Source organism: Bombus pyrosoma, linkage group LG16 (assembly GCF_014825855.1).
Source record: "Bombus pyrosoma isolate SC7728 linkage group LG16, ASM1482585v1, whole genome shotgun sequence".
Taxonomy (NCBI): Eukaryota; Metazoa; Arthropoda; class Insecta; order Hymenoptera; family Apidae; genus Bombus; species Bombus pyrosoma.
Window position 1 is genome coordinate 6,520,799 of NC_057785.1, and position 23,728 is coordinate 6,544,526.

At 36.4% G+C, this 23,728-nt stretch overlaps 3 protein-coding genes across 11 annotated transcripts in view; 2 read left to right on the plus strand and 1 right to left on the minus strand.

Moving 5' to 3' along the window:
* Positions 1 to 9,659, plus strand: LOC122576592. Of its 3 annotated transcripts, none has more exons than XM_043747138.1 (4): positions 1 to 380; positions 3,512 to 4,054; positions 4,766 to 7,897; positions 9,475 to 9,659. In XM_043747138.1, exons 2-4 carry the CDS (start codon positions 3,531 to 3,533, stop codon positions 9,572 to 9,574), a joined length of 3,756 nt encoding a protein of 1,251 aa, XP_043603073.1. In that variant the 5' UTR covers positions 1 to 380; positions 3,512 to 3,530; the 3' UTR covers positions 9,575 to 9,659. The 3 variants fall into 3 exon arrangements, with proteins under 3 accessions (XP_043603073.1, XP_043603074.1, XP_043603072.1); XM_043747139.1 differs by lacking the exon at positions 1 to 380 and adding an exon at positions 440 to 1,171; XM_043747137.1 differs by lacking the exon at positions 1 to 380 and adding an exon at positions 1,255 to 2,528.
* LOC122576596 (protein Hook homolog 1-like) overlaps positions 7,841 to 23,728 on the minus strand; it is a 21,082-nt gene continuing 5,194 nt past the window's right edge. The window contains exons 1-2 of one of the 3 annotated variants that reach the window (XR_006319807.1): positions 17,453 to 17,580; positions 10,311 to 15,731 (exon numbers count right to left, since the gene is read on the minus strand). The gene's annotated coding sequence lies outside the window, so the exon portion shown is untranslated. Of the gene's footprint in view, positions 7,860 to 10,310; positions 15,732 to 17,452; positions 17,581 to 23,728 lie in introns of those variants that run through there. The other 2 variants (XM_043747158.1, XM_043747155.1) reach the window with 2 other exon arrangements.
* LOC122576595 overlaps positions 17,655 to 23,728 on the plus strand; it is a 9,574-nt gene continuing 3,500 nt past the window's right edge. Inside the window, exons 1-3 of one of the 5 annotated variants that reach the window (XM_043747154.1) lie at positions 17,655 to 17,809; positions 18,340 to 18,707; positions 22,188 to 22,357. In XM_043747154.1, the coding sequence (XP_043603089.1) occupies positions 18,460 to 18,707; positions 22,188 to 22,357 (418 nt within the window). In that variant the 5' untranslated portion in view covers positions 17,655 to 17,809; positions 18,340 to 18,459. Of the gene's footprint in view, positions 17,885 to 18,145; positions 18,708 to 22,187; positions 22,358 to 23,728 lie in introns of all 5 variants that reach the window. The other 4 variants (XM_043747149.1, XM_043747152.1, XM_043747150.1 and 1 more) reach the window with 4 other exon arrangements.

Here is a 23,728-nt window from a genome sequence, read left to right on the forward strand (position 1 = left end):
AGTTTCCTTGCTGCAGCGTGGCTCAAAATAAGGTTAGGTTCGGCGTGAAAAAGACACAGGTATAATAATGTATGCAAGATTTCATCTTGCATGCAGAGAGACGCAAGCGGTGTTGAGACGTTTTTTAAACGGTGGAACGAATTTGCAACCTGTTTTTGAATTATTGAACAGGGGTGACGCAACGTCGGGACGCGCCATGAATTCATTATGGCATACGCAAAAGGCGGTCGACTTGTCTGATGGTTAAAATGCGAGAGAGGGACTCGTTCATGGCACACGACCGATGTGGGTGGGTGACACAATAACGATAATTATCACCTTAGTAATTAGCATTGTTACCATTCGTGGCCCGTGCACCGGATCTTCGGGTCAAAAATGTGGTACGTATTATTTTCCCGCTTGAATCCATTCTATTTGTCCCTTTGAGTGTGTTTATTGCACGATAACACATTAAAAATTAATAATATTTGAATAATATTTATTATTACATGAATTATATTTTTATTGATGTATTCTACAATACTATGTAATTCTATATGTATACAGCGAGGGGGTTAGGTTTTAACTAAAATTATTGGCACACAATTGTATTTGTTATATTAATTAATTACTATCATCACGCTTAACAATACTTTTTTCCTCGACTTTACTTTTGCTAGATTAATAAAAATTTGATAACCATATTACAAATTTTGATCCTTTTAATTGTAGTTTTTATCTTGTCCCTCTTATTCTTTTTCTGAACAATTCTGATGTTTGTGATGCGTTACTAAAAGAAGGAAATACTCTTGTGCATGCAGTGTTTCTGAAACGTCCTGTTGAAACATTGTGCCAATATCCTTCAAAAGTAAAAAATTTCTTCTCAACTTACACAGATATAAAACAAATCTTCGAACGAACTGAAGTCTTTAAAAATTCTCAAAACATCTTTAATTTTGTTGTCATTAGAAATAGTAGGAGTTTTACGTCTTAGCTTCAATATATTCCGTGAAATTTATCTACTCAATGCTTTTGCGCATATTATTACTGATAAGTTTGTTATCTCTATCGATGTATATATGTCCAAGTTTTCCTTGAGAAAATGGGTTAATATTAAAGTCTAATAATATAACGTAGTACCAGTTATCCAATTTCTCTTGATATTAAACCACTAAAACAATGGCTAATTGAGGTAAGTTTACAATAAACAAAAATAAATATACAATATTCATTAAGAATCATTCATTAATAAAATATAATTTCCAGTGACAATTTACTTATCGCAAATTTTATACTATATTATGTTCATGAAAATCATCAATATCATATTTTTATATTCTTTACGCTATAACTTTAATTTTTCAACAAAACTAAAATTTAATTTATATACTTTCCTTTTAAAGTCTCGAATCTTTTTCACAGTAATTTAAACGCCATTATCCGTAAATTATGTAATTTTTTACTATAGAAAAATAACATGTTTGTACATTTCTGCCATTCTCCTGCTATCATATAAATAAAAGATAAAAAAAGAGAAAATTTACAAAGATATATCACACACGCTGTAAATGAAAAACAAAAATAGTTTTAAGATAAGATTAAACACCCTATAATCAACGCAAGTATTTGAACATTCGCGCGCCCTTCGTGTTATAGCACCACGATGCTGTATCTAGTAACTTTCCTTACTCTGAAAGTGTCTGTAAACTTCACTTCCAAAAATTTCCACAAAATTTCCAAATAATCTTCCACTTCTCTATAAATTCTATAAACCAAAATCATTTACAAAATCTCGTGCAAACTTCTTAATCAAAATATCAAACATTCTGGTGTGTAATTTAGTGGATCGATTTCTGCAACGTGATACATGGCGCCATCTCGTCAACGAGAACTTTGTTGCATCGTTGCATGTTCCATGGCAGTAGGCGACCCTGTGTTTTGTCAGGTAGATAGGTTGCTCGTTCCTTCTTCGAACGTGAATTTCAATTCGAAAATCCGTCAAATAAGAGGAAGTACGATGTATACAATATATAGCGGGCACCAAAACTCGTGTCGATCTTTTCGTTTAAAAAACGTCTCGGTCCAAGTGGGAAAAATCGCGCGCATGTTTTAGGTTAAACCGTACGGAGTCGGTCGAGTACATAACAATGCGCTGCGTGAGAAATTCATACGGTGAAAGTCTGTTGGACGTCGTGCAATCGGAATTCCGACGAAGCGAACGTTGTCGCGGGCTCTTCGCCGCTTTCTGACCGCCTTCCTCTTTGATCGTGCGTGCATCTCATCGTGTGCGTTTCGTTTGCGGTGCAACAACAGCCTGGTAGGGGGCAAGAGAGGGAGAGAGACAGCGAGAAACAGAGAGGGAGAAAAATGCCGAGGATGCTCGAGTGGCAATGATTCCGCTCAAATTTCGCCGCTGTCCAATTTCATATAGGATTTCCCCGCATTGCACATGCAACGAGTGACGGTAAACAGATTCACGTTCCGACGAACATACGCGCTCGCGGAATGGAAATCTAACTGCTCTCCAAACTGTTTTCCTCCATCGAAAGGTAATCGATGTTTTTACCCCCTCAGGACCATATCCACTTATCTCATTTTTCTCTTTTCTTATCTTTGAGAATCTAACACGTTTCTACTTTAATCGACGCGCTTAATCTCTTTTTTTTTAATTTGTTGTAGTTCGCATTTTCTTTAAACGCATTTTTCCTTCTTATTTTTATTTTGAAATTAATTACATGAGCTCTTTTGTGTACATTTACTAATATTATTAATGAAATGTTATAAATTATTCTTTTTAAAAAGGTTTGTATACCGATAATAAATTTGGTAATGAAGTAATTAATATTCTACAAGTACCAGCTGATTGTCCTATTCAATATAAGATTGCAATAGAAATTTATAACATATCAATTAGTAAATAATTTTGCAAGAGGGCCCTAGTGGTTTTATTTCTGACCTATCATAGCCTTGAATTATTTTTAAAAATAGTTTAGAAAGGCAGAGAATATACATCTTGCATGATTGAGATTCTTTCCTATCCTGCATGAAAGCTCACCATCGTAAAAGTACTACTCTGGTACGTCTGGTGTGATCTACTATTTATGCCAGGCTTTTTTGTACGCACAAAGCAATGCATGGCATGGCATGTGCCAGCAACTCTTCTCCTTGCGACTAAACATTATCTCATTTCCTGTTTAAGGAGAGGCAAAAATGAATGATAAATAATATATTTGTATCATTCTATATACCTACGTAAGCCTCTGTTACTAATTGTCTTCTGTGTATGCATTGTGTGGAAATAAAAATAAACCAACTTAACATTATTGAGTAATTGTTTTTTTCATACCACTGAATTGATCCTTGTATTAATATTGTAATTTATGAATAAATAAATCATTTCCTTGTACTATGTCTCTTTCCTTTATTTTTTATGTGCCAATTATGGTAATTATATCCAATTTTATGTTCAAGTTTATTTATTCTTTGTGTATTGACATAAACAAACACTATAATTCATTTATCTTCCTTTCAGGGTACTAGAATAATTGAACATGGCAGATGATGAGGGTACAGAATGGCTGCAAGAACTGTTGCACGATGTTCAACTTTCACAGTTTTTCACCAGAATAAGAGATGACCTACAAGTCACTCGACTACACCACTTTGATCATGTACAACCGGAAGATCTTGAACAGATAGGATTAGGAAAGCCAGGTATTAGAAGATTACTAGAAGCAGTGAAGAAAAAGAGGACTACACAATGGAAGAAAAGCTTGATGACCAAGATCAGGCCTGGGAGTAGCACAAAAAGCAATAAAAGATCTTCTCAACCAGTTGAAGGTTCCTCAGTGCTAACATGTCTCATTCAAGATAAAGATGTGACACTGTCTGATAAACTAGGTGATGGTAGTTTTGGTGTAGTGAGACGTGGACAATGGACTTCTCCTTCTGGTAGGATATTACCAGTTGCTGTAAAAGTTCTGAAGGCGGATGCCCTGACTCAGCCAAATGTTATTGAAGATTTTGTGGCAGAAGTTCAAGCAATGCACACATTGGATCATCACAATCTCATTAGGTACATATCTTTGAAAATAGACTGTGGATTCTTATGTAGATTAATGTTTTTATAAACATAATTAAAAAAATAGAACCTAGACAAAGATTTGTTTATAATGAGTGCTATACTTGAAATATTTTATATATTAAATTTGAGGTGTAGGACGTGTTGAGTGTTATTAAAGTAGTCCGGTGTTTAACTTGAACAATGTTTATTTCAATGTCGAGTGCGCATCGTTTTAGATCGTAACGTGATGCACATCGAGCTCAGACGATGTCGATACAGAATTGATACAAACTCGATACAGACTCGCTACGAACTAACCGTGTGACTACCAGCGACTAACTTGCGACGTGAACTCCTATGAAATGCCATCAACGACTATGAACGACTATCCCGAGCTTTTCCTCGTTTCCCTTTTTACAGAGTACCGAGGTCCTCGAAAGAGAGTTTCCTTCCGAGGTGGGGATGGAAAACCCCGTAGGCAATAAAACAATAAATTTTATCTTCGAAGGTTTTTTAGTAAGTCCCAGGATTTATTCTTTTACGACGTCCTGTCCTCGGACGCCGTTTCGCGGGCCATGTGGCCAACGCACGTGCTTCAACCCTGGAACTTTCTTTGCAGCCATGGGCCGCTACAAATGTTTAATAAATGCATAAAAATTCACAGTCTACCAATAAAGTAAATTAATTTGACAATATTAATTAAATAAATACATTTTTTTCCAGGTTATATGGAGTAGTGTTATCACAACCGATGATGATGGTGACAGAACTAGCCCCTCTGGGAGCCCTGCTCGATTATCTGCGAAAACAGTGCAGTCAAATTTCAGTATTAACGTTGTGTAACTACGCTTTGCAAGTGGTCACGGGTATGGCATACTTAGAAGCGAAACGTTTTCTGCACCGCGACTTAGCTTGTAGGAACGTTCTTCTAAGTTCAGTGGACAAAGTGAAGATCGGTGATTTTGGCCTAATGCGAGCACTGCCGCAACAAGAAGACTGTTATGTGATGACTGAACATAAAAAAGTGCCGTTTCCTTGGTGTGCTCCAGAATCTTTAAAAGCGCGTAAATTCAGTCACGCGTCAGATGTGTGGATGTTTGGTGTGACATTGTGGGAAATGTTAACGTTTGGTGAAGAGCCGTGGATAGGTTTAAAAGGATCAGAAATTCTTCGAAAAATAGACAAGGATGGTGAACGATTACACGAACCAGAAGCAACACCACCAGATATGTACCAATTAATGCTTCGTTGCTGGGCTCGGGAGCCATCAGAGCGACCAACCTTCGCTTCTCTAAAATCTTCTCTCACAGGAATGGTCCCAACTGTGATGAAAGCGATCAGTCACTTCACGATGGCTGGCAAAATGACCATAGAGCAGGGTGATCAGATAGTCATTTTAGACGGACGGCCGGAGAATTATTGGTGGAAGGGTCAGAACCAGCGAAGTTTTCAAATTGGGCTTTTCCCTCGTTGTTTTGTCGATCCTATGAGACGAAAACAGCGTGAGGACATCAGCAAGCCGTTGGAGAATTCTTTTATCCATACTGGTCATGGTGCACCGTTTGGTAAAAGTTGGGGTAGTCCTATTTACATCGACGACGTGTATCTTCGAAATCCTATGGAGCCACCTGACGTCGTTGGAGTAACTGTTCCTCCAGATAGTCTCGTGAAGGATAAATACTGCGGTACACCAAGATCGCGAAAACAGTTTAATTATACAAAATTACAGAATGATATCGGAGCTAGTCCTGTGAAAACGTTGAACGCCTCTGTTCCTAGTAGCAGTCAGGAGGGCAGTTTGATAGATCTGTCTCCAGAGGAGATGGTGAACACGAGTGAGGCGCAATCGGACACTGCCTGTCGACGAGTCGTCAATATCCTTGACGAGCCTATTGACGATTTGGAACGGCAACAACAGACGAGTTGGCAGGACGAGGATCCTCGAACTTATGCCAACTTCCCTGGCAACGTCGACCCGGCTTATTCAGATCCGTTCGATACTTCCTCGGTATTTATGAAGCTGCCTCATTCGAGATATTACAGTCACGTTCCCTCCGACGTGAGTAGTAGGTATTTCAAGACACAAACGTATGGAAACGTACAAAATCAGGACGTTGGCGGTAGCAGCCAGGACAGTACAAATTATTTCACACCAGAATCCGGCTCAGATGTGAACCATTATTCCCTTAATCTGAGCAAGGAGAGTAGAAATGATAGTATCAATCTGAACGTGAACGTGGACACGGAGGAAAATAATGCATATAGTCAGAATCACTATAGTGAGATCGATAAGCCTAGTCCACCTATGGCAAATTGGTCTAACTGGCCCGAGGATATACAAAGTGAAGCGCAGACATACGTGAATGTCTCTAGTCGGAACTTGCAGACCTCCGATGCGCCTCCTCCTCCACCTGTGGCTCCCAACGAGAGTCCTCCGAAACCAAAATCGAATCACGACTTGGCCCAAAGTTTGAATGAGCTAACAATTAATTCTTGCAACGTTTCTCCTAAAAAGTTGGACCCTACTTTCCTAGCTGAGCTGGAGAAGCATTTAGGTGAGAAGGAAGCGAGCAAGAACATGATCACCAGCCAACAGAATCCAGATTCGTCTGATCCGTATGCGTCTGTTAATAAATTACAAGATAGTACAATTCCAGCATTAAGGCCTCCACCTCAGACTATCAAACGTAAGTCTCCTCAGATGGACTATAGAAGCACCAATCTACCTAGCAAGGTTCAGAATTCGTGGCCATCGAAAAGTACGAACATACAGCAGCCTCCCAGGTCGCAGCCTGAACAACGCTTAGAAACGGCAACAGAACAGATGGTGGGTCAAATCTGGCAGCAGTCTCAAGCTCAGCAGCATAGTGCCTATAGTACTGCTCAGGGTAATCTGAATCTGTTGCAAATAGCTCCTAGCAATGTGTCCAAGCCAACGTTTAACCACGCACAGAACTCGCTACCGACGGCAAACCAGGCTAGCCACTTTCCAAATCCCACATTACCAACTGGCAGTCATGGGATAACGCAGATTCAAAATGATCTTCACCAAGCACACTCCAGTAACGTTTCAAAGCCTCCAAATGTGGTGTTTTCGGAACAAGTGTACGCAGAGTTGAAACAGACTGTACCAAACCTAGACCAACTGTCTCAAAACGAGTTTAACACGCTATACAACAAGACAGTGCAGCAGAATATTCTAAGGAACTATTATGCAGCTAGTACGTCGGGTGCAGGTGATTCAGCCAGCAATCTAAGTCATAGTCACTACTTGGAGGGAGCTGCAGCCAGCTCCCAGGCTCGTTCTGGTCAGTCTACGAGGAATATTTTTGGTCAAGGTCATCCCTGTGACTTTAGTCCTCATCTGAAGCAGCCTCCGGTATACAATCCTCCGCCTCCAGCAACGTGGAGTCCCATGAAATCGGTTCAAAACGATCTTGGACAAGGCCAGACTGCAATGAAGTCCAATTTAGCTAGCAATTTGGCTAACAGTCCCAATCTACTCCAGCTCACGCACACTAACCAGCCTCAAGAGGGCGCCATGACGCTGCAAGCATCCTCGACGAGATGTCTGCCTCCTCAGATGACAGAGACGGTCGTTAATACTCAATTAGCCCCCTCCACATCCGCGTACCCCTCTGGTGTCAGCCCCCCATTGACCGCGGCCTCTCAACAGCTGGTCATGTCCCTCAACGATGAATTTCGAGCGAACAAAGTAATGAAGGTGCAGAGAGAGGCAGCTGATGCATCACAACAGGAAATACTCACCGCGCTACAGGCAACTGGCTGGGACACCAATCAAGCGGCCAAACAGATCCTGAAAGACAGGCAGGCGAAGATCGAATCCCTTTTTAGGTAAGTTTGAAATTAATTTGAATTATTGGTTAGATGGTTTTGCGAATTTGAGGAAATGAATGGGAAGAGAACTTCGAGAGATGCGAATCTGAAGGATTTTTTCGAATCTGTACAATCTTTATTATTTTCTGGCTAGGGTTAGGTTTGCATTAAATTTTAACCCCTTGCCATACTGTTACAAGTCTGAGTCGTGATGAGAATTTTGAGCCAAACCTGAATATCACGAGGCTCATGGTCTAATTTCATATTAAACGTGAATATCACGAGTCTCACTCGGGTCAAGTATGAATGTATCGAATGGTGTCTTTTTTTTAAACACGGGCGCGGCTATCTACGCACTCAGTCGCACGATCTCATGTTTCAAGTTCCGATGCTCTGTGTCCGTCGCTTCGGCTCTTTCCCTGACCATTCGAGCGCAACGTTTGGGTTTTCGATTCTTCCGAGTTAAATAGTATGGCAAAGAGTTAATTAAACGTGGGACAATTTTAAGTTAAATTTGGGTTAAGTTAGTACAATTTTTATTATCTTTTGGATTCTGAAATTGGTATTAGTAAAATTGCAATATTTTATCTGTCGTTTTCCTTCCTTTAACTCCTCGTTTCATGGTTTTCTCATGGATTTATATATCGTGTTATTCTAAAGCAAGACATTGAAACATTATACGTAGTTTGTGGTCAGCAGTCTTAGTGTCTTGTAGGTCGAAGACAGACTCAGCGTGTTTTCTTTTTTAATTGATCTTGGATATAAGAGTAGCTTCTATTCCTTGAATGTCATCCATAATCCACTTTATGCATATGATTCCTTATTATATTTAATTCGTATAAATTAAAAATTATATATATTTCATTAATCGAGTTATTTACATAATTTCCGGTATTCTGTATATTCAAACAGATCGTAACGTTTCGAAAAGAAAGGTTAGAATTTCTGCACGTCTATCTTTTCTCTGAGAAAGTACTGTTTAATATTCCTTTCACTTTTTAACCAATTATCACGTTGATGTCAACATCTTTCGAGTATATATTCCGACTACATATAAAAGATACTTTCGATTTTTATTCAATCGTAGAATTCGTGAAATTTTATCGAACAAGATATAAAAAAAATGCTTTGATTGCTATCTATTTGTAAATCTCCGGAAATTTCTCCAAATAGATATCCAAAAGTTCGAAATCGATTTGTGCGTTTTAGAAACTACAAATTTATGTATTGTGAAAGCACTACATTTGTGAATTTAGTGCAGCCATAATTGAAAAACCGGCTGCAATTTTTAAGGACATTAAGGACCCACTCGATGACACAAAATAAATATAGGTTATGTCAATTTCATAAAGAAGATTACCATGGGCAAGGAAAGACTTTATCATTGTCCTGTAAAACCTTCGCATTTCTTCTCATAGCCATAATGCGGGGTTCAATTATATAAATTAATCAAAAAGCCCTTTTTCGATAAAATTTCTACGTTAATGGATTAACGATCGTTCACTAACCTATTGCGACAAAATATCATGGGTTTTCAAATTGTGCAACGAAGCTGAACGTTCCGAAAATGACGTAATCAATTATTGTAATTTCAGATTGGGCTTGGCAGATCGACAACAGTGCGAGGGTGCTCTGAAGCAGACTGAATACGATGTAGATTTAGCGGCTTCCCTTTTGTTAGATCAGGTCAAATGAAGCCAGATATTAAAAGCGAGCGCGCTCTTATTGAAGATATTGTAAAGTAACTATAGCAGTAAATATAGGTATATGTATTTATAAACGATAGCCATACAATGCGTAAAACGAGGCTACGGGCTCCGAGTATAATTAATTGTCTGCTGAAAAAGACATCTTCTTAAGACTATGATACTGCGTCTCATAAACGTAAAGCCACCCTAAAATTCCAAATTCTATAAATTTCACATTTTATAATATTAAACCGTTTACTGTCTTTATTACTCCTTTTTATTATTAATTCGTGCACTTTGTATTATCTAATAGAAAAAAAAGGAACAATTTTCTACCGGAATCTTATTTTTAAAATTATTTTTACGAATTTGTAGAAATATTATATGAAACAGAAATAATATGAACATCCTCGGGCTGGTTTTATAATTATGAGATAGATAGGATATTTAAAATTTTTCGAGGCTCTATGAAAGATTATAAAATAATTTCCCCGAAGGGAATGAGTATTGATATTTTTCTACTTCTTTTCTCTTTTATTTTTACTCCCCTCTAATTTTATAATTCGGTAAAAATGAAGGAGCACAAGTTGCATTCCAGAAATTAGAAAAGAAATAAAGAAAAATTGCGTGAGCTACCGTAGCGAATCGTGTCTCCGAAAGTAGAAAATAAAATTGTTACTGTTGGGCCAGCCTGTAACTGCAACATCGGCGCAGAATGCTTTACGACAAGAAAGATGGCTGGGGATGAAAGTAAGTTTCTTTCCTTCTCCTTCTTCTTCTTCTTCTTTCTTCTTCTTTTTTTTTTTTTTGAGAATGTTCGAGTCACATAGTTTTTAGGATATGTGCTTCTTATCAAACAGAAGGTATATGAATGATTTATATATTGTTTATTTTATTCTGTAAAAGTATCGTACAGCAGTGATTTTTTAAATGAGTAATTTTCGTAAAGGAGGAAAATTTAATTAATTTCTGAAGTATTATATAAATCGATACTCTTTATATTAGAATACTCAAGATTTTTTTTATGTAAAAGTATTCCTGGTTTGTATAAAAAAAGGTTCAGTGAATTTATGGACATGTTATTCATTTATGGTGTAATTTTCATACCGTGAAAGTATTCTTCCATATTTTGAATAAATCAAGTATTCTAATAAGTCCTGTATTTTTAAGAGGATTTAAGCTTAGTGAAGCTAGTAAAAAAGATTTGTATCTTTATTTATAAAGAGAGTCTTCCTAAGATTGTGAATGTTTATGCATTTATGGAAAATTAAAAAACTCACACGCTGTATCTAATATGCAAAAATATAGAGAATATGAAAAGTAAGATGTTCGTTACAGTAGTTAAAGTAATAACTGAAACAAAGAGAAAATAATTTTCTAAAGCTGCAATCTAAAATTAAGATATTTTAAAACCAATCTCCACCTCTCTCAAAGCACTAGAATTATAGAATGTTTCTTAAATTTTTATACTAATTGATGATTACAAATTGAACTAAATTGAATTTAGACAAGATCTATGAAAGTAAGGAAAATTATTTGCATGAACAATTGGAATTTAAATATTTACCTAAGCAATTTGTATAAACATTCTTCAAAGAACAAACAAAAACACATCTTTCTATATTTGCACCATAAATGAATAAAGTGGTCATAAGAATTAAACGGTTACTATATTCGACCATTTCAGTTGGAATCTGAAGCTCTTCTCATCAACAAATGCTTGTGTGCAAATGGATTTACGTGACCGCAAGTAAATCTCACAGAAAAGCCATGTGTGTTCCATATAAGCTCTGTCAATTCCGTGAAAAAAAATGAGAACTCTTCCATGTTTGCTGTTTCATGAATATTTATGACAGTATCACTGTGAAAGTGCTTGCAAGCGCCTGACCTTTTATGATCGAATTCCACAAGAAAATCGCAGATAAATTGCAATTGATGGTGTCACCGATGACTAGACGAAAAATTCATTTGTCGCAAGAACAATTAAATCATTCTGTTAGAAAAGAAGAATTTTAGCTTGGCAATTCTTGCACTCTCTTGCACAATAATTTCGTTTAAAATAATTTAACAAATTACGCTTTAGTTTCTGTCGTTCAAACAAGGCATAATTCCCTTCTTGTACCATAATTTATTAACCGGTGGTGAATAAACAAAGGACACGTCATTTCTTTAAAGATTATATTTTTTGACGATCTAAGTTTCGTTTGGTCCGCCAACTAAACAACTACAAGTTTTTGTAGATTTGCATTGCAAGAAAATTGTATAAATAGAAGTCAATTCTAAGATAAATTTAAACATGGACACTTATCTGTACATTTCAATTTATGAAATTAATGAATGTGCCCTCCTGAGAATGACCCAGTCGTGATCTTTGTACGTGAAACACGATATGCGGATTGAAACGAGGCAAACTCTAAAATTAAGTAAAATGTAGTTGACGCTCTCACGGCGCTAGTGTCGCTCCACCAATCGTCATCGTGTTAATATTATTTTATATGTTTGAATAAATGAAGATTCTACTGTATAACAAGTTTTAAGGGTTTAGCAAGGACCAACTATCATTGCAAAGAGCTTCGGGTCCAACTGACCAAAACCAGAAGCACATAGAGAATTGTCGAGGGGCACAATTCTGTGCAAGCAACGTTCTGTCAATTCGAATTGCATGATCGACACACAAAGCCAGCTTAGCTGCCAGTTGGAGCAAAAACTGTCTCTGATCTGGCATAGTTCTAGCCTTAAACGTACACATGGTTGTCGAGTAAAAGCAATGCAATCGTGGCTGACGAAAGCGTTCGAGTTCGATAGAAATACAGTGACTCACGAAAGTGTTTGCATACCTATCGTAGAAAACTTTGATATATATATATTATATATGCTATATAGGGGGTGCAGCGGTTAGGTTGGGTTTAGATTGGGGTTAGGTAATCATAGTAGAATCGAGCAAGGGGTCATTCTACGTGAAAAGAAATAAGGAAAAATCTCGGGATAACATTTCTTCATTTTTCTTTTTCGAGAAAATCGAGTTTGAAAAATTTGGTAAGTAAGTTTCAATTCCGGTCTGAACAAGGATAAATAATCGACATTTATCGGGCTTTAAATTGCATTTGAAAATAAGGCAAAAATGAAGAATATGATTGTTTTCATAGGAAGCTGCAGTTCCGAGAAAAATAAATTAGAAACTGTGTCACGCGTGCTCGCGTGCTCGCGTACACGCCAGACCAATTCGTTTTCAAGTAAACGTATTCAAACATTATTTTCTTGGAAATGAGGCATTGAACGGAAAAGTTTTGACGTATTCCCGCGTGTATAATAATCTCGTATTGATTATTTACTCATACCTGTGCTGTATGTGGCCAAGTTAAAGTACACCCGACAAATTTTCAAACTTGATTTTTTCGGAAACGAAGCACCGCATGAAAAAATTGTATTCTATATTTTCGACTTATTTTTTCATGTAGAATCAGCCCCTGCTCGATTGTACTATGTTTACCGTCTCGCCCTGCATAATTTTGAAATTTTATTAGCCTTATAATGAGAAATCGTGATTATGTTGGTCAAGTTCGTAATGATTTTCGAACCAATTTCCTGTCTCATTACAATGCTAATGAAATTTATACATATTATTACATAATATATATAGCAAGATTTCTACGAGTGTTCGAATGTCTTGACGAGCTACTGTAAATGTACATGTGTATAAAAACGATTTGATACTGCATACAGGGGGGAAAGAGATTGCCAAGTAGCGAGAAATGTTGAATTTTTGTAACTGTGATATGCATTACTAAAGGCTCTAGCGTTCAGAGATAGAAAGAAAATGAGAGAGAACGAGAAAGATTTGTTGTCCTTATTTAGAATTAGCGATATACCGACTAGGTTATACTCGTCTAATACGAGAAGTGTACATAGCCGTTTCTAGCGACTGAGTTAATATTATACGATTCCTTTTTCCCTTTTTCTTCTTTTTCTGACCAATGCGAGGTCAATTAGTTCAAAAGACGTTCGAGTGTAATTGGGACGTGTGCTTGATCGTTTCTCCTAACTTTCACTACCGTTGTATTCTTCTGTGCAGAAAGGAGTTACATATTTGGTAGCTTCCTTTGATATTGGTCTTTACATTAAATTTTCAATAAATTGAAACGTTATCGATTACCGGTCAAATAAGTTTTTAAGAATAGCAGATTTCTTTTGTTTAAAATTACAATTTGATTGAACTTGATGCTAGATTTAATCGCGCTGTATTCTTCGATTTACTTTAGATCCAATAGCATTTCTTTGTCATCAATAAATTATTACACACTATTAGGTTTAATAGAAATTCGAAAGAGTTGTTGTTCGTTATATTTTAATGTTAAAGGATTTCATCGATGTATGAACATTTTATCAAAAACTTTTAACCACCGAAAATGTTAAAATAGGGTCTATCCCTAATTTAAAGTGTATAATTTAAAAAACTGTTATACATTTATGAAAATTCCTTTCTGTACAGAAACAAGTTGTAAAATGAAAACGGGAAACACTGTGATTGTCATACGACGAAAGCCACCCAATCCCTATTTTCCAAATTTAACCTAAAAAGTCATTATTTTTCTAAGTCAGCCCGTTTTTAACAAAATAGAAAAATAATAAACGAGGAAACTATAAAAATAGGACACTGACAGAGTTTCCCATTTCCATTCCACGAACACATCTCACATGATCGACTGACATTTCGATATAGTTCGATTATGGTGTGCACAGAGCGCGCAGGAAAATACAAAAGCGCGCGATTCCATTGCGATACCGAAAGTTCAGTCAAGATGAGATAACTCGCGTTTGAAAAATCATGCGAGATAGGCTCTCTAATTAATTTCTTAAAATCCAATGTCCGACTCCTAACCTACTTTAATCCAATGTTTCCTAAAATGTACGCGGACGCTTATGTGTGTCATGGCTGCCGTTAAGGATCGAAAAAAATGTTCGATACATCGCCAATAAAACGTAAATGACCTGAGATCCAGGATTTCTTTCATTTACATGGTCAATATATCATGATTAATTAATGTTAATGGATCACATAATTGAAGTTAGGGAAATATATACTACCTAACCCTAAACCTTATGATGGGTTTTTGGGGTTTATAGGATTTCTATGGGTTCATAGGATCTAAGTGATTCGTGGATGAGGAGATTTCTAACTAACGAGCCTTTGATCTAGAAAGTTATTGTTATATATTTTACCACTCTGACTATTATTGAACATTGTTTGGAAAGTCTGTAGAAAAGTTTAAAAAAGTTTCAAAATTTAGAAATTTAAAATTTTATCGACTAATCGATAAATACGTTTTCTTTCAAAAATTCTTCGCTGCCTACTGACTTAATCAGCCATGTTTCGAAAGACCTCTCCTCTTCTCCTAACATGAATTTTTTTAGCAGACAGCGAAAAGCAAAGACCAGATCAAATTTCATAGATCGAATTTCATGCAGTTAGCGAATTAGATTGGCTCGCCTAAAACCCTGGCGCCACCTTGATGAAGCATTTGTCCCTCTTATGACCAAGTACTACGAAAAGATGATCAAGCAAAGAGTTAATTATCAAATATAAACTCCAACTAGAATTTATTCAAATTCATCTTAAACTTGAAAGAACACAGTGAAACTTTCCAAACAATCCACCACTATAGTTGTTCAATATCAATGTTACTATAATGACTATCTAATATTTCTCACCGTTTTTAAGCTTGCCTAGATTTCTCCATAAACATCATCGGGCTACGCAGACATTTTAATCGCCACATACACAATAATGGAGGAATCTTCCAAACGAATCTAACCTATTAAAATACAGAATTACGTCAGAATTTTTAGGAATTTTGAGGACATAAATATACAGAAATTCTGCTCTTCCCAATTAATCGTGAGAAATTAATGTTTTAATAAAAAATCCGAGTGCTATCGATGTATAGACTTACGTTGAAACAGGAAGATGGCTGATCGAAAAAGCAACAAAGACGGAAATTGTCGGTGTTCGGTTGAACGCATCAAGGAAAGTAGAGGATGATTCCGGCTTTCTACCAGTTTCAGTTTTCGATAGACCGGAACCTGGTGAATGTTCGCGAGTTTGGGCGGAAAACAAGTGTATTTTGTTATGGACGCCATCATGGTACAGCTCTTCAGGGACGAATCTATTAAGGGCGGATAAAGATGATTTATTTTTATTTTTCTAAATTTTTAATTTTCACTTAAAATTGTCCAGTTTTGTATCTTTTTTATTATTCGTCGATAGCAATAACATAATAAAATACAAAGGCTTTATACAGTCAAGAGTACTTATTCAAAATAACGTCCATAGTAATTTTTGAAATCCTAATTGAATTTTTAAAAAGAACTTAGATATTTGCACCAATGTCCCCGAAGAGACAAAATGTATCAGCTGACCGACAAAAAAAAATCGAAGAAATCTATTTCCCTTGATTATTTATTTGTGATTATCGAAAGAACCTTCAGTTCGACTTTGTAATTCTAATTAATTTTTATCTAGTACTCACTAATGTTCATTTGTGATCATAGCGTTATTACGTTTTACAGCTGCCTTGTGATTGATTGAACCTTCGATTGTATTAAATGCATCGATTAATTATATTTTGTATACTGATTTTATCGTCACTTTCTTTATTTTCCTTGACTGTTTTCTCTTATTAACATGTGTTATAGACTATACAGGCATCGTTTGCAAAAATATTCGCACTTGTAAATGCTTTAAATGCACGCAGCAAAACTCTTAAATGCCTACAAGAACAGAAGTGCTCAAAATAAATTTTCAAAAATATTGAGAGAGAGAGAGAGAGAGAGAGAGAGAATGAAGTGCGATATTTTACGAAGATTACTTTGAAGACGATGAATAATACATGAGGCGATATTTGTGTATCGTATCACGGTGGCTTAAAAACTTACAAATTATAGGTTACATTAAAAATTGTACGTGTCTTTAAATCTCTTTAAATCTCTTTACATCATAATCATGAACAAACAATATACATGCTCGCAAACAATGCCTACAACTCTATCGACACCGCTATATTAATTTCCCGCTAAACCTAACCTAAATCGTGAGAACGAAGTACAACGAACTCAATAAAACTAGCTCAGATTATCTATAATTAGTCAAGCTTGATGAAATATTGTATTTTATTACGATAGTCTTACATGTTCAATTTTATGATCGTGTAATTACATAATTTCCCCTCAATCATGTTAATTCTACGCGAACGCCATGTTTTTCGTAGAATCATGCCGGTAGCACGATTTAATTGACCCGCCTGAGGTATCAGGCAACAGGTATCTGTTCACGTGTACTTTGTACGTGTAATTAAACCGCGTTGACGATCATTTCTTGAAAAGGCTGATGAAAGTTTATTGCGTAATCATGTGGCACGCATGGGAAGTTTAAATTGCCGCTCGAAGAAATAACGAGCCACTGCAAGAACGTCGTCTCGATGGTTCTTTCGTTCGGATACATTTCAGAAGCGACATTCAGTGAATGTAGCTTGTTTAAGTTTTGATTGATTTACGGATGTGCCTTTTTGAAAACTTTAATGGAAACATTTATAGATATTCGAATAATTATTATATTAATTAATCACGAATTAATTATTCCATCAGTTTTTTTCGTTATACAGCGATTATCATCAACTTCCATTTTAGGAATTGCATGAAATTTTCATAATTGTTCCATCTGCTCCTTGAGATAGATTATTCAAATTCTATGCAATTCATTCACAAAACAAAAGAAAAAAAAGAATAGTAGAGAAGAGCTTATTATATTAGAAGAAATCTTACGAAATATAAAACTTGCTTTAGGAAGGAAGACTATTGGAAAATGTGTCGTATAAAATGTAAAGCTTACGTGGTCCAAAGACACGACTATCACCATCTCGAGTAGACGAAAAACGCAATCGTATGTACGATTACAGGTGTAACGAGGCGATGCAACAGGTTCAGAAGAAGGTGGGGTAGCGCAGGCGTGAAAGTCTTTGGTTTCACTTGTATTCGAAGAGAGCTAGCTGCCGGTAGTAGAAGAGGAGTAGGAGGAGTCGAACGGATCCAGAAGCGAAATCGTGCTCGTGCCGCGCACAATGCGTCTCCTCGACCGACCGGAAACGGATAATCTCGATATCGTTACGAACACGACGCGAACGAACAGAAGTTAAATCCTCGAGACCGCCAAGTGTGTAGTTTTATGGTGTTTTCGTGTGACTGACAGGTTATTTCCTTCCTATTTCAAAAGTGTATAACTTATTTTAGCTTTAACTATTTTGATCAATTATTAACTAATTAGGTGATTATATTGTCTATTGCGATTATTTTTCTTTAGATTATGATTTTAGAAGAAAAATTCTTTTTATTACCGATAATTTATATATAATCAATGTATAATAACATAAATGATATTTGGATCTAGAAGGATCGAGTATTCCACTGTTTTCATTTCAATTGACGGAATCTAATTCTTGATCTTTAGAATGAACGAGTTCTTCTATTAAATTCAAATTTCATGTAGCTGATTTTTCATTCAACCCTGGATTTTTCCAATCTGTAGATTCTGTTCTTTTTCTCGGTCTACAGTTTCACGTTGTAACGACTATCTGAATAAAGAGAATGTTCAAAATTCCCCTAGAAAATTCCATTGAATAGCGAAAACGAAACACAGACTTGAAGCAAGGAGCGGAAGCGACTTCTTGAAAAATTCCTATTTAAAATTCTTTCTCATTTAATAATAAGAACAAAGTACAGACTGAAGATACAGGCCGAAAGGAAGAAGCCAGAATTTCTCCAAATATACCACCGAAAATTCTGCTCAAATACAAAGACAAAATACTGAAGAAACTGAAAGGAAGGAAGAAAAAGATAAGAATGCCGGTAGAGTCGTCAATATATTGGGATTCGATCGGTTCTCAGCGTTCTACTTCCGTTGGTAGCTCCGGGGATGCATACAGCTCTGGAAGTGCCAGCAGACACTATGTCGACCCGTGGGATTTGGAGAATTATGTGTACCTACGTCGACATAGTGTCGCCAGTCTGGCGCAACAGATGCCGCTACATCATCGTCGACCCACCTATCGGTTATCCCAAGAGGCAGCGCCTGCTCAATCTGAATACTGGTGAGTGATGGTAAACAAATTTCAAGAACAACCTGATAACGTTCTCATTAACCGCATTAGGCCGATGGAATTTATGGTCACTCTTCCAATCATGTTAAAGAAAGATTTTGCCGATCATGTGAAAGAGGGTTTCTTCCGATCATGTTAAAGAGGGTTTCTTCCCGATCGTGTTAAAGAGGTTTTTTCCGATCAAGTGTGGCACTTTCGTCTTATGATTGTTGTGTAGTATTTGTCTTGTAGAGAGGAGCATTTAAGTTAGTTGGTTGATAATAGGATCATTTGGTTTATAATTAAAGTATTGGAATTATATTTAGAGGATCGTGCAACAGGGTATACACTCCAATCGGAAAATTGGACAATCATGGCTGTTTCCCCTAATCTGCTGCTTCCCTCTTTACTTCCAACAGCCCACGCAAAGTGCTTAAGCGTCATTCATCTAAACACTTACCATACTCAACGCAGTGTAACTTGGGCAACCTGACGAGAACCGATGCTTTCTGCGTGACTACAACGTTGGCCAATCTGATAATGAAAATTACCCATAACTGACCCATAAGAGACCGTGAATCTTCGCATCAGAGGAAAAACAGACTAGAAATTGAAAAATCGAATAAATGTGGAACTACATACGTAGAATTTAAATCCTTCTAAAAGAGACATAATCCTTCTGATAAAATTGAAGATTCTCCTTAGTATTAATTCTTATGCATGGAATGATTTATAACCTCTTCGAATTAATCTTCCATTCTCAAAATTACGTTTTTCTAACAAGAACAATTCTCGAAACACAGAACAGATACGATGATTGGTATTGCTCGCTTTCCAATTACGACACATCTATCTACGTTCCCTCTGTGTTCTAATTTACTATGCAATTCGAGAATGTTTGTATCGTTACACCATGTGGAACTGGGAATGTTAATTAATTCTGAGTGCTTGAAACCGATGAATGCCGTTAATCGAGCAGCAACACTAGTAGTTTCAGTGTAATAAACAACTGACACTTGAAATTTGATCAGAATAAACACGTGTCGATCAAACGAACGTGTAATTTTAGTTACTAGAACTGATTAGAGAACTTAAAAGATCGACAGATTAAAAAATAAAGAAAAAATCACTACGGTATATGATAAATTGCTGAGAGTGGTGTAAACCATTGAATTCCTTCAACAGAACGCACGCAAATAAATCATGCTCGCTGTTTAGTATAACACTCCTGATAATCCATCTTTCCACGGAATTGCGTAAAGGACCATATAATACTTCGTTTGCGAGCCTGATATTTTTCTTCTTTCTTTTCTCTCCTTGTCGTTCACAGTCTGTTTAACCCAATATATTTTTCATAAACTGGAATCTGCTCGAGACGGATGATATCAGTGGGTACAAAGTAGGGCGCTGTGTTCTTGAGCATTGCTCTCGTATGGTAGTACTTATTAAACTTTGCACACATTCGCTCGATAGGGGGTAACATGATTTTCGAAAGCAATTGTTCTTTATAGCCACGCGAACACTATTATACTTTCGACGTTTGAAAGGGATACGAATAACGAAGGAAACGAAACATAACCTTAAAATTGAATGGCTAATCATACGATTAGCTAATCCAAAGGAAAGTGAGGATATTTAGGATTAAGCGAATAATTGTACGATTGAAATTTTCATTATCTGTATATTTTGTTTTTTTTTTAATAATTACATTAAAATCGTAAAATTGTGCTTAAAAATTATTGCCAAATTCTCGCGATATTGGAAAATTTAACAATTCACCGTAAGCAAACTTAAAATAAGATTCTGGAAAATGCTTGACGCAATCATTATGTAATCAAGTACGAATATCTGGACAGAAAAATTCGAAGATAGAAAGCAAAGGGTAGTCCTCGTCTAGTAAAATAAACATTATAACACGATACAGAGACTTTTGTATTAGAAGCAACACGATTAGACGGGAATACTTTTGTGTTTATTAAACGACTGGCAATATTTTCAATACGTGCGAAAAGTTACCACAGCGAGATCAAAGAACTTCGAAAAATTTGCTCAAAGCGGAGCTACCTTATTTCTAAAGAGACAAAAAGAAAAGAGAAAAGATACACGCGTAAAAAATTGCGCAATCAGACGTTCGAACGATCACGAGACGCAATTACAATGGCATTTAATTGCCGGAAAGGGACACTTCCTTTAATCGTAATAGCCGTCCATTAGCGATGGAACGTGGTACATTGAACCCCGTAACGCTGTTTAAATCGATCATTCGGATCGGGTTTAGTGAAAGGCGAAATCCCTCAAGTGGTTTCGCGTTGCCTGTAATTCAGCGAAAAAACGGCGTAGAGAACATTTCGAACAGAGATTGCTACTGGCAAGAATTATGACCTGCCTTAAAAAGGCAATTTCTCAGTTTGTTCTGTCGATTTATGGCTCAACTGTCTCATAACTACTGTGTAACTAGATATAGAGAATAATTACACAGGGCGTTTCACTTTTTGATCTATAAATCTGTTTTAATTACCTTTCGAATCTTTTTTCAATTTAGTCGACAGGTTTATCCATGTTACAGAACGAAAATTCAATGCCAGTCTACTGGTTGTTTTTATTCATTTTTATTCTCAGACATCTTCGTTATTCGTATACGCTAGGTATTTCATCGTTATCGGTAGTTTTGAAGAGATTCGCTCGTTACGTTACTGCTACCAACTAATTTTTTCACTGTATTAGCTGAAAGAACGACCTAAGTGTAAAATAAGGTAACTTGAAAATAAGCGAACGACACGACCTGTGTATCAAACGATACCTTAAAAAAACTACTTTTATGGAATATTCCTCTTCCTGATACATCGATCACGTATTATGAGCTGCATATATTTTTATTCTATCGCCCGAAATAATAGTCTAACGAAAGGATTCGTTGCGAATTTGAAATTGGAGAAATGAAACTGCCTGTATATTGGAAGATAACCTAAAAATTCTTCATATATTAAACATAATTGATGTATTGTAATTGTCGATGTATATTAATCATAGATGTTTAATTACACGAATCGACTTTAGCACGTTGTCTTTCAGACATATATCATCATCATCCGATGGAATTATAGGGTCGTACGAGACTCTGAAAATGAAAGTGGCGTAGAGCAAAAAAGTTAAGAGAGCGCCTTGCGTAAAATGTCGTAGTTTAGTCGTTCGTTCTTCACGGTAAAATTTTAGTCGATTAGTAACAGCAAAAATTCCGGAAAATTACTCCACAGTTCTTGTTTTTTACAATAACCCATTGCCTGATCATTATTATCTGCATTTACTGTATAATCCATGAACCTTTGTATGAACCATGAGCGTTTGTCTCGGCAATAAGATTAACACTGACAAAAAAAACGCCAGAACTGTCAGAAATCTTTAATGACGGTATATTTTTAGTCTTGAGATAAAAAAAAGAACAAAATAAAAATTTAACGTGCGAATGGCAAAAGTAGCTGACGAACGTTGCAGGTACTCGTCGTCGGTGAGAGAACCTGGCTACGACGCGCCTGCTTTCGTGGAAGAATTGTATTGTGGACCAGCCAGACTCACGAACAATAGTTGCTACTATCATCAGCCAATCTACGAGGACGAAGTACCGGATTACGTCGCCCCTTTTCCGGTCTACGCGCCTCTCTCCGGTAAGATTAATTGCTTTTTCCCTGATAGTCCTCGCCACCCATCAAATCGAGGCCCCTACAATGAATTAGACACGGAAACAACAGAAAATGTTTTCAGAAGGAAAGCTAGAACTCACTTCATCTAGATATACATATGTATGTAGTTCTTTGATATATAGGTTTCTTTGATAGCTTTCTTTGATAACATTATGATAACTTTCTTTGATAGTACTTTGATAGACTAACAATAAGTAGTTGAACTACTACTATACACTCGTTAGTGGTATACTGTGGTCTATACCGATACTATAGTCGAATAGTCTTTGATCCATAAAGATGGTTCACTATGCACAAAAGCTTATAATTTTCTCGTGAATTTTTGTACCCAGTCTTGTATTTATAATTTCGTCATCGACTTCAACGCGTCGATTTCTAGTAACTATTTCATTTAGTTGGTTTGTATTAAATAATTTTTAGTCCAGTTTGCTTGCTATATCTTCAGATTGTCAGAGCTTTAGTGTGTGATAGAGCTACTTATCTTTGAATAAGTTCTACACCTAATTTAATTTCTATACTTTCATTTAGCGATTACTTATCTATCAAATGGTTCATTTTATTCGGTGATTTACTTTGATACGTATTTTATGAGGCACAGTGATCTGGTAACCAGTTCAGTTCTCTGATAGATAATTCTCTTTGATAGGTTGGCTTTGTACCAATCAGATCGTTGTATCAGAGAACTGTCTAGTGATTATCTATCTGATACAGCTCTATTGTAGAACATCAAAGATCTGGTTATATGATTATACAATTAGAAAATTGATACGTCTCAAAGATAGACTCGATGTTAAGTCACCTTTGACAATCTATGATCTGTGAACGTTTAGATTCTTTTGTACTTTACACGGGGGCACGTTATATTCTGCAATTAACACTCTTACATAACATTCTAATATTCTAAACAATGAGAATATCCAATATCAGAACTGAATCAGAATGAAACCACTAGAGAACCATGCGCAACATACATTCTACTCTGATCTGGACCTTGAAAACGGAAGTTCTAGGTCTGTAAGCAAGTCTATAATTATACTGACCCGATATTCCTGATCAGAAAACCGTGATACTTACTGATTTTCACTTGCTTTCACACAGTTCATATTCAGTCTATTGCATTTTCCGGCTATAGCGTTCCTTTTTCCTCATAAAGAATTTATGCAAGGAAGTATGTCTCACAGGAAGAAACTCATCTGAATACACATTCATTAAAACTCTCTCAATTTTTTGCTGTTAACTTTAGAATCGACTAAATAGATGAACGACGTAGCAAGTGAACCATACGATCCATATCATTATTTCCTGCAGATTTCTCCTGACCCGATTTCCGACTTT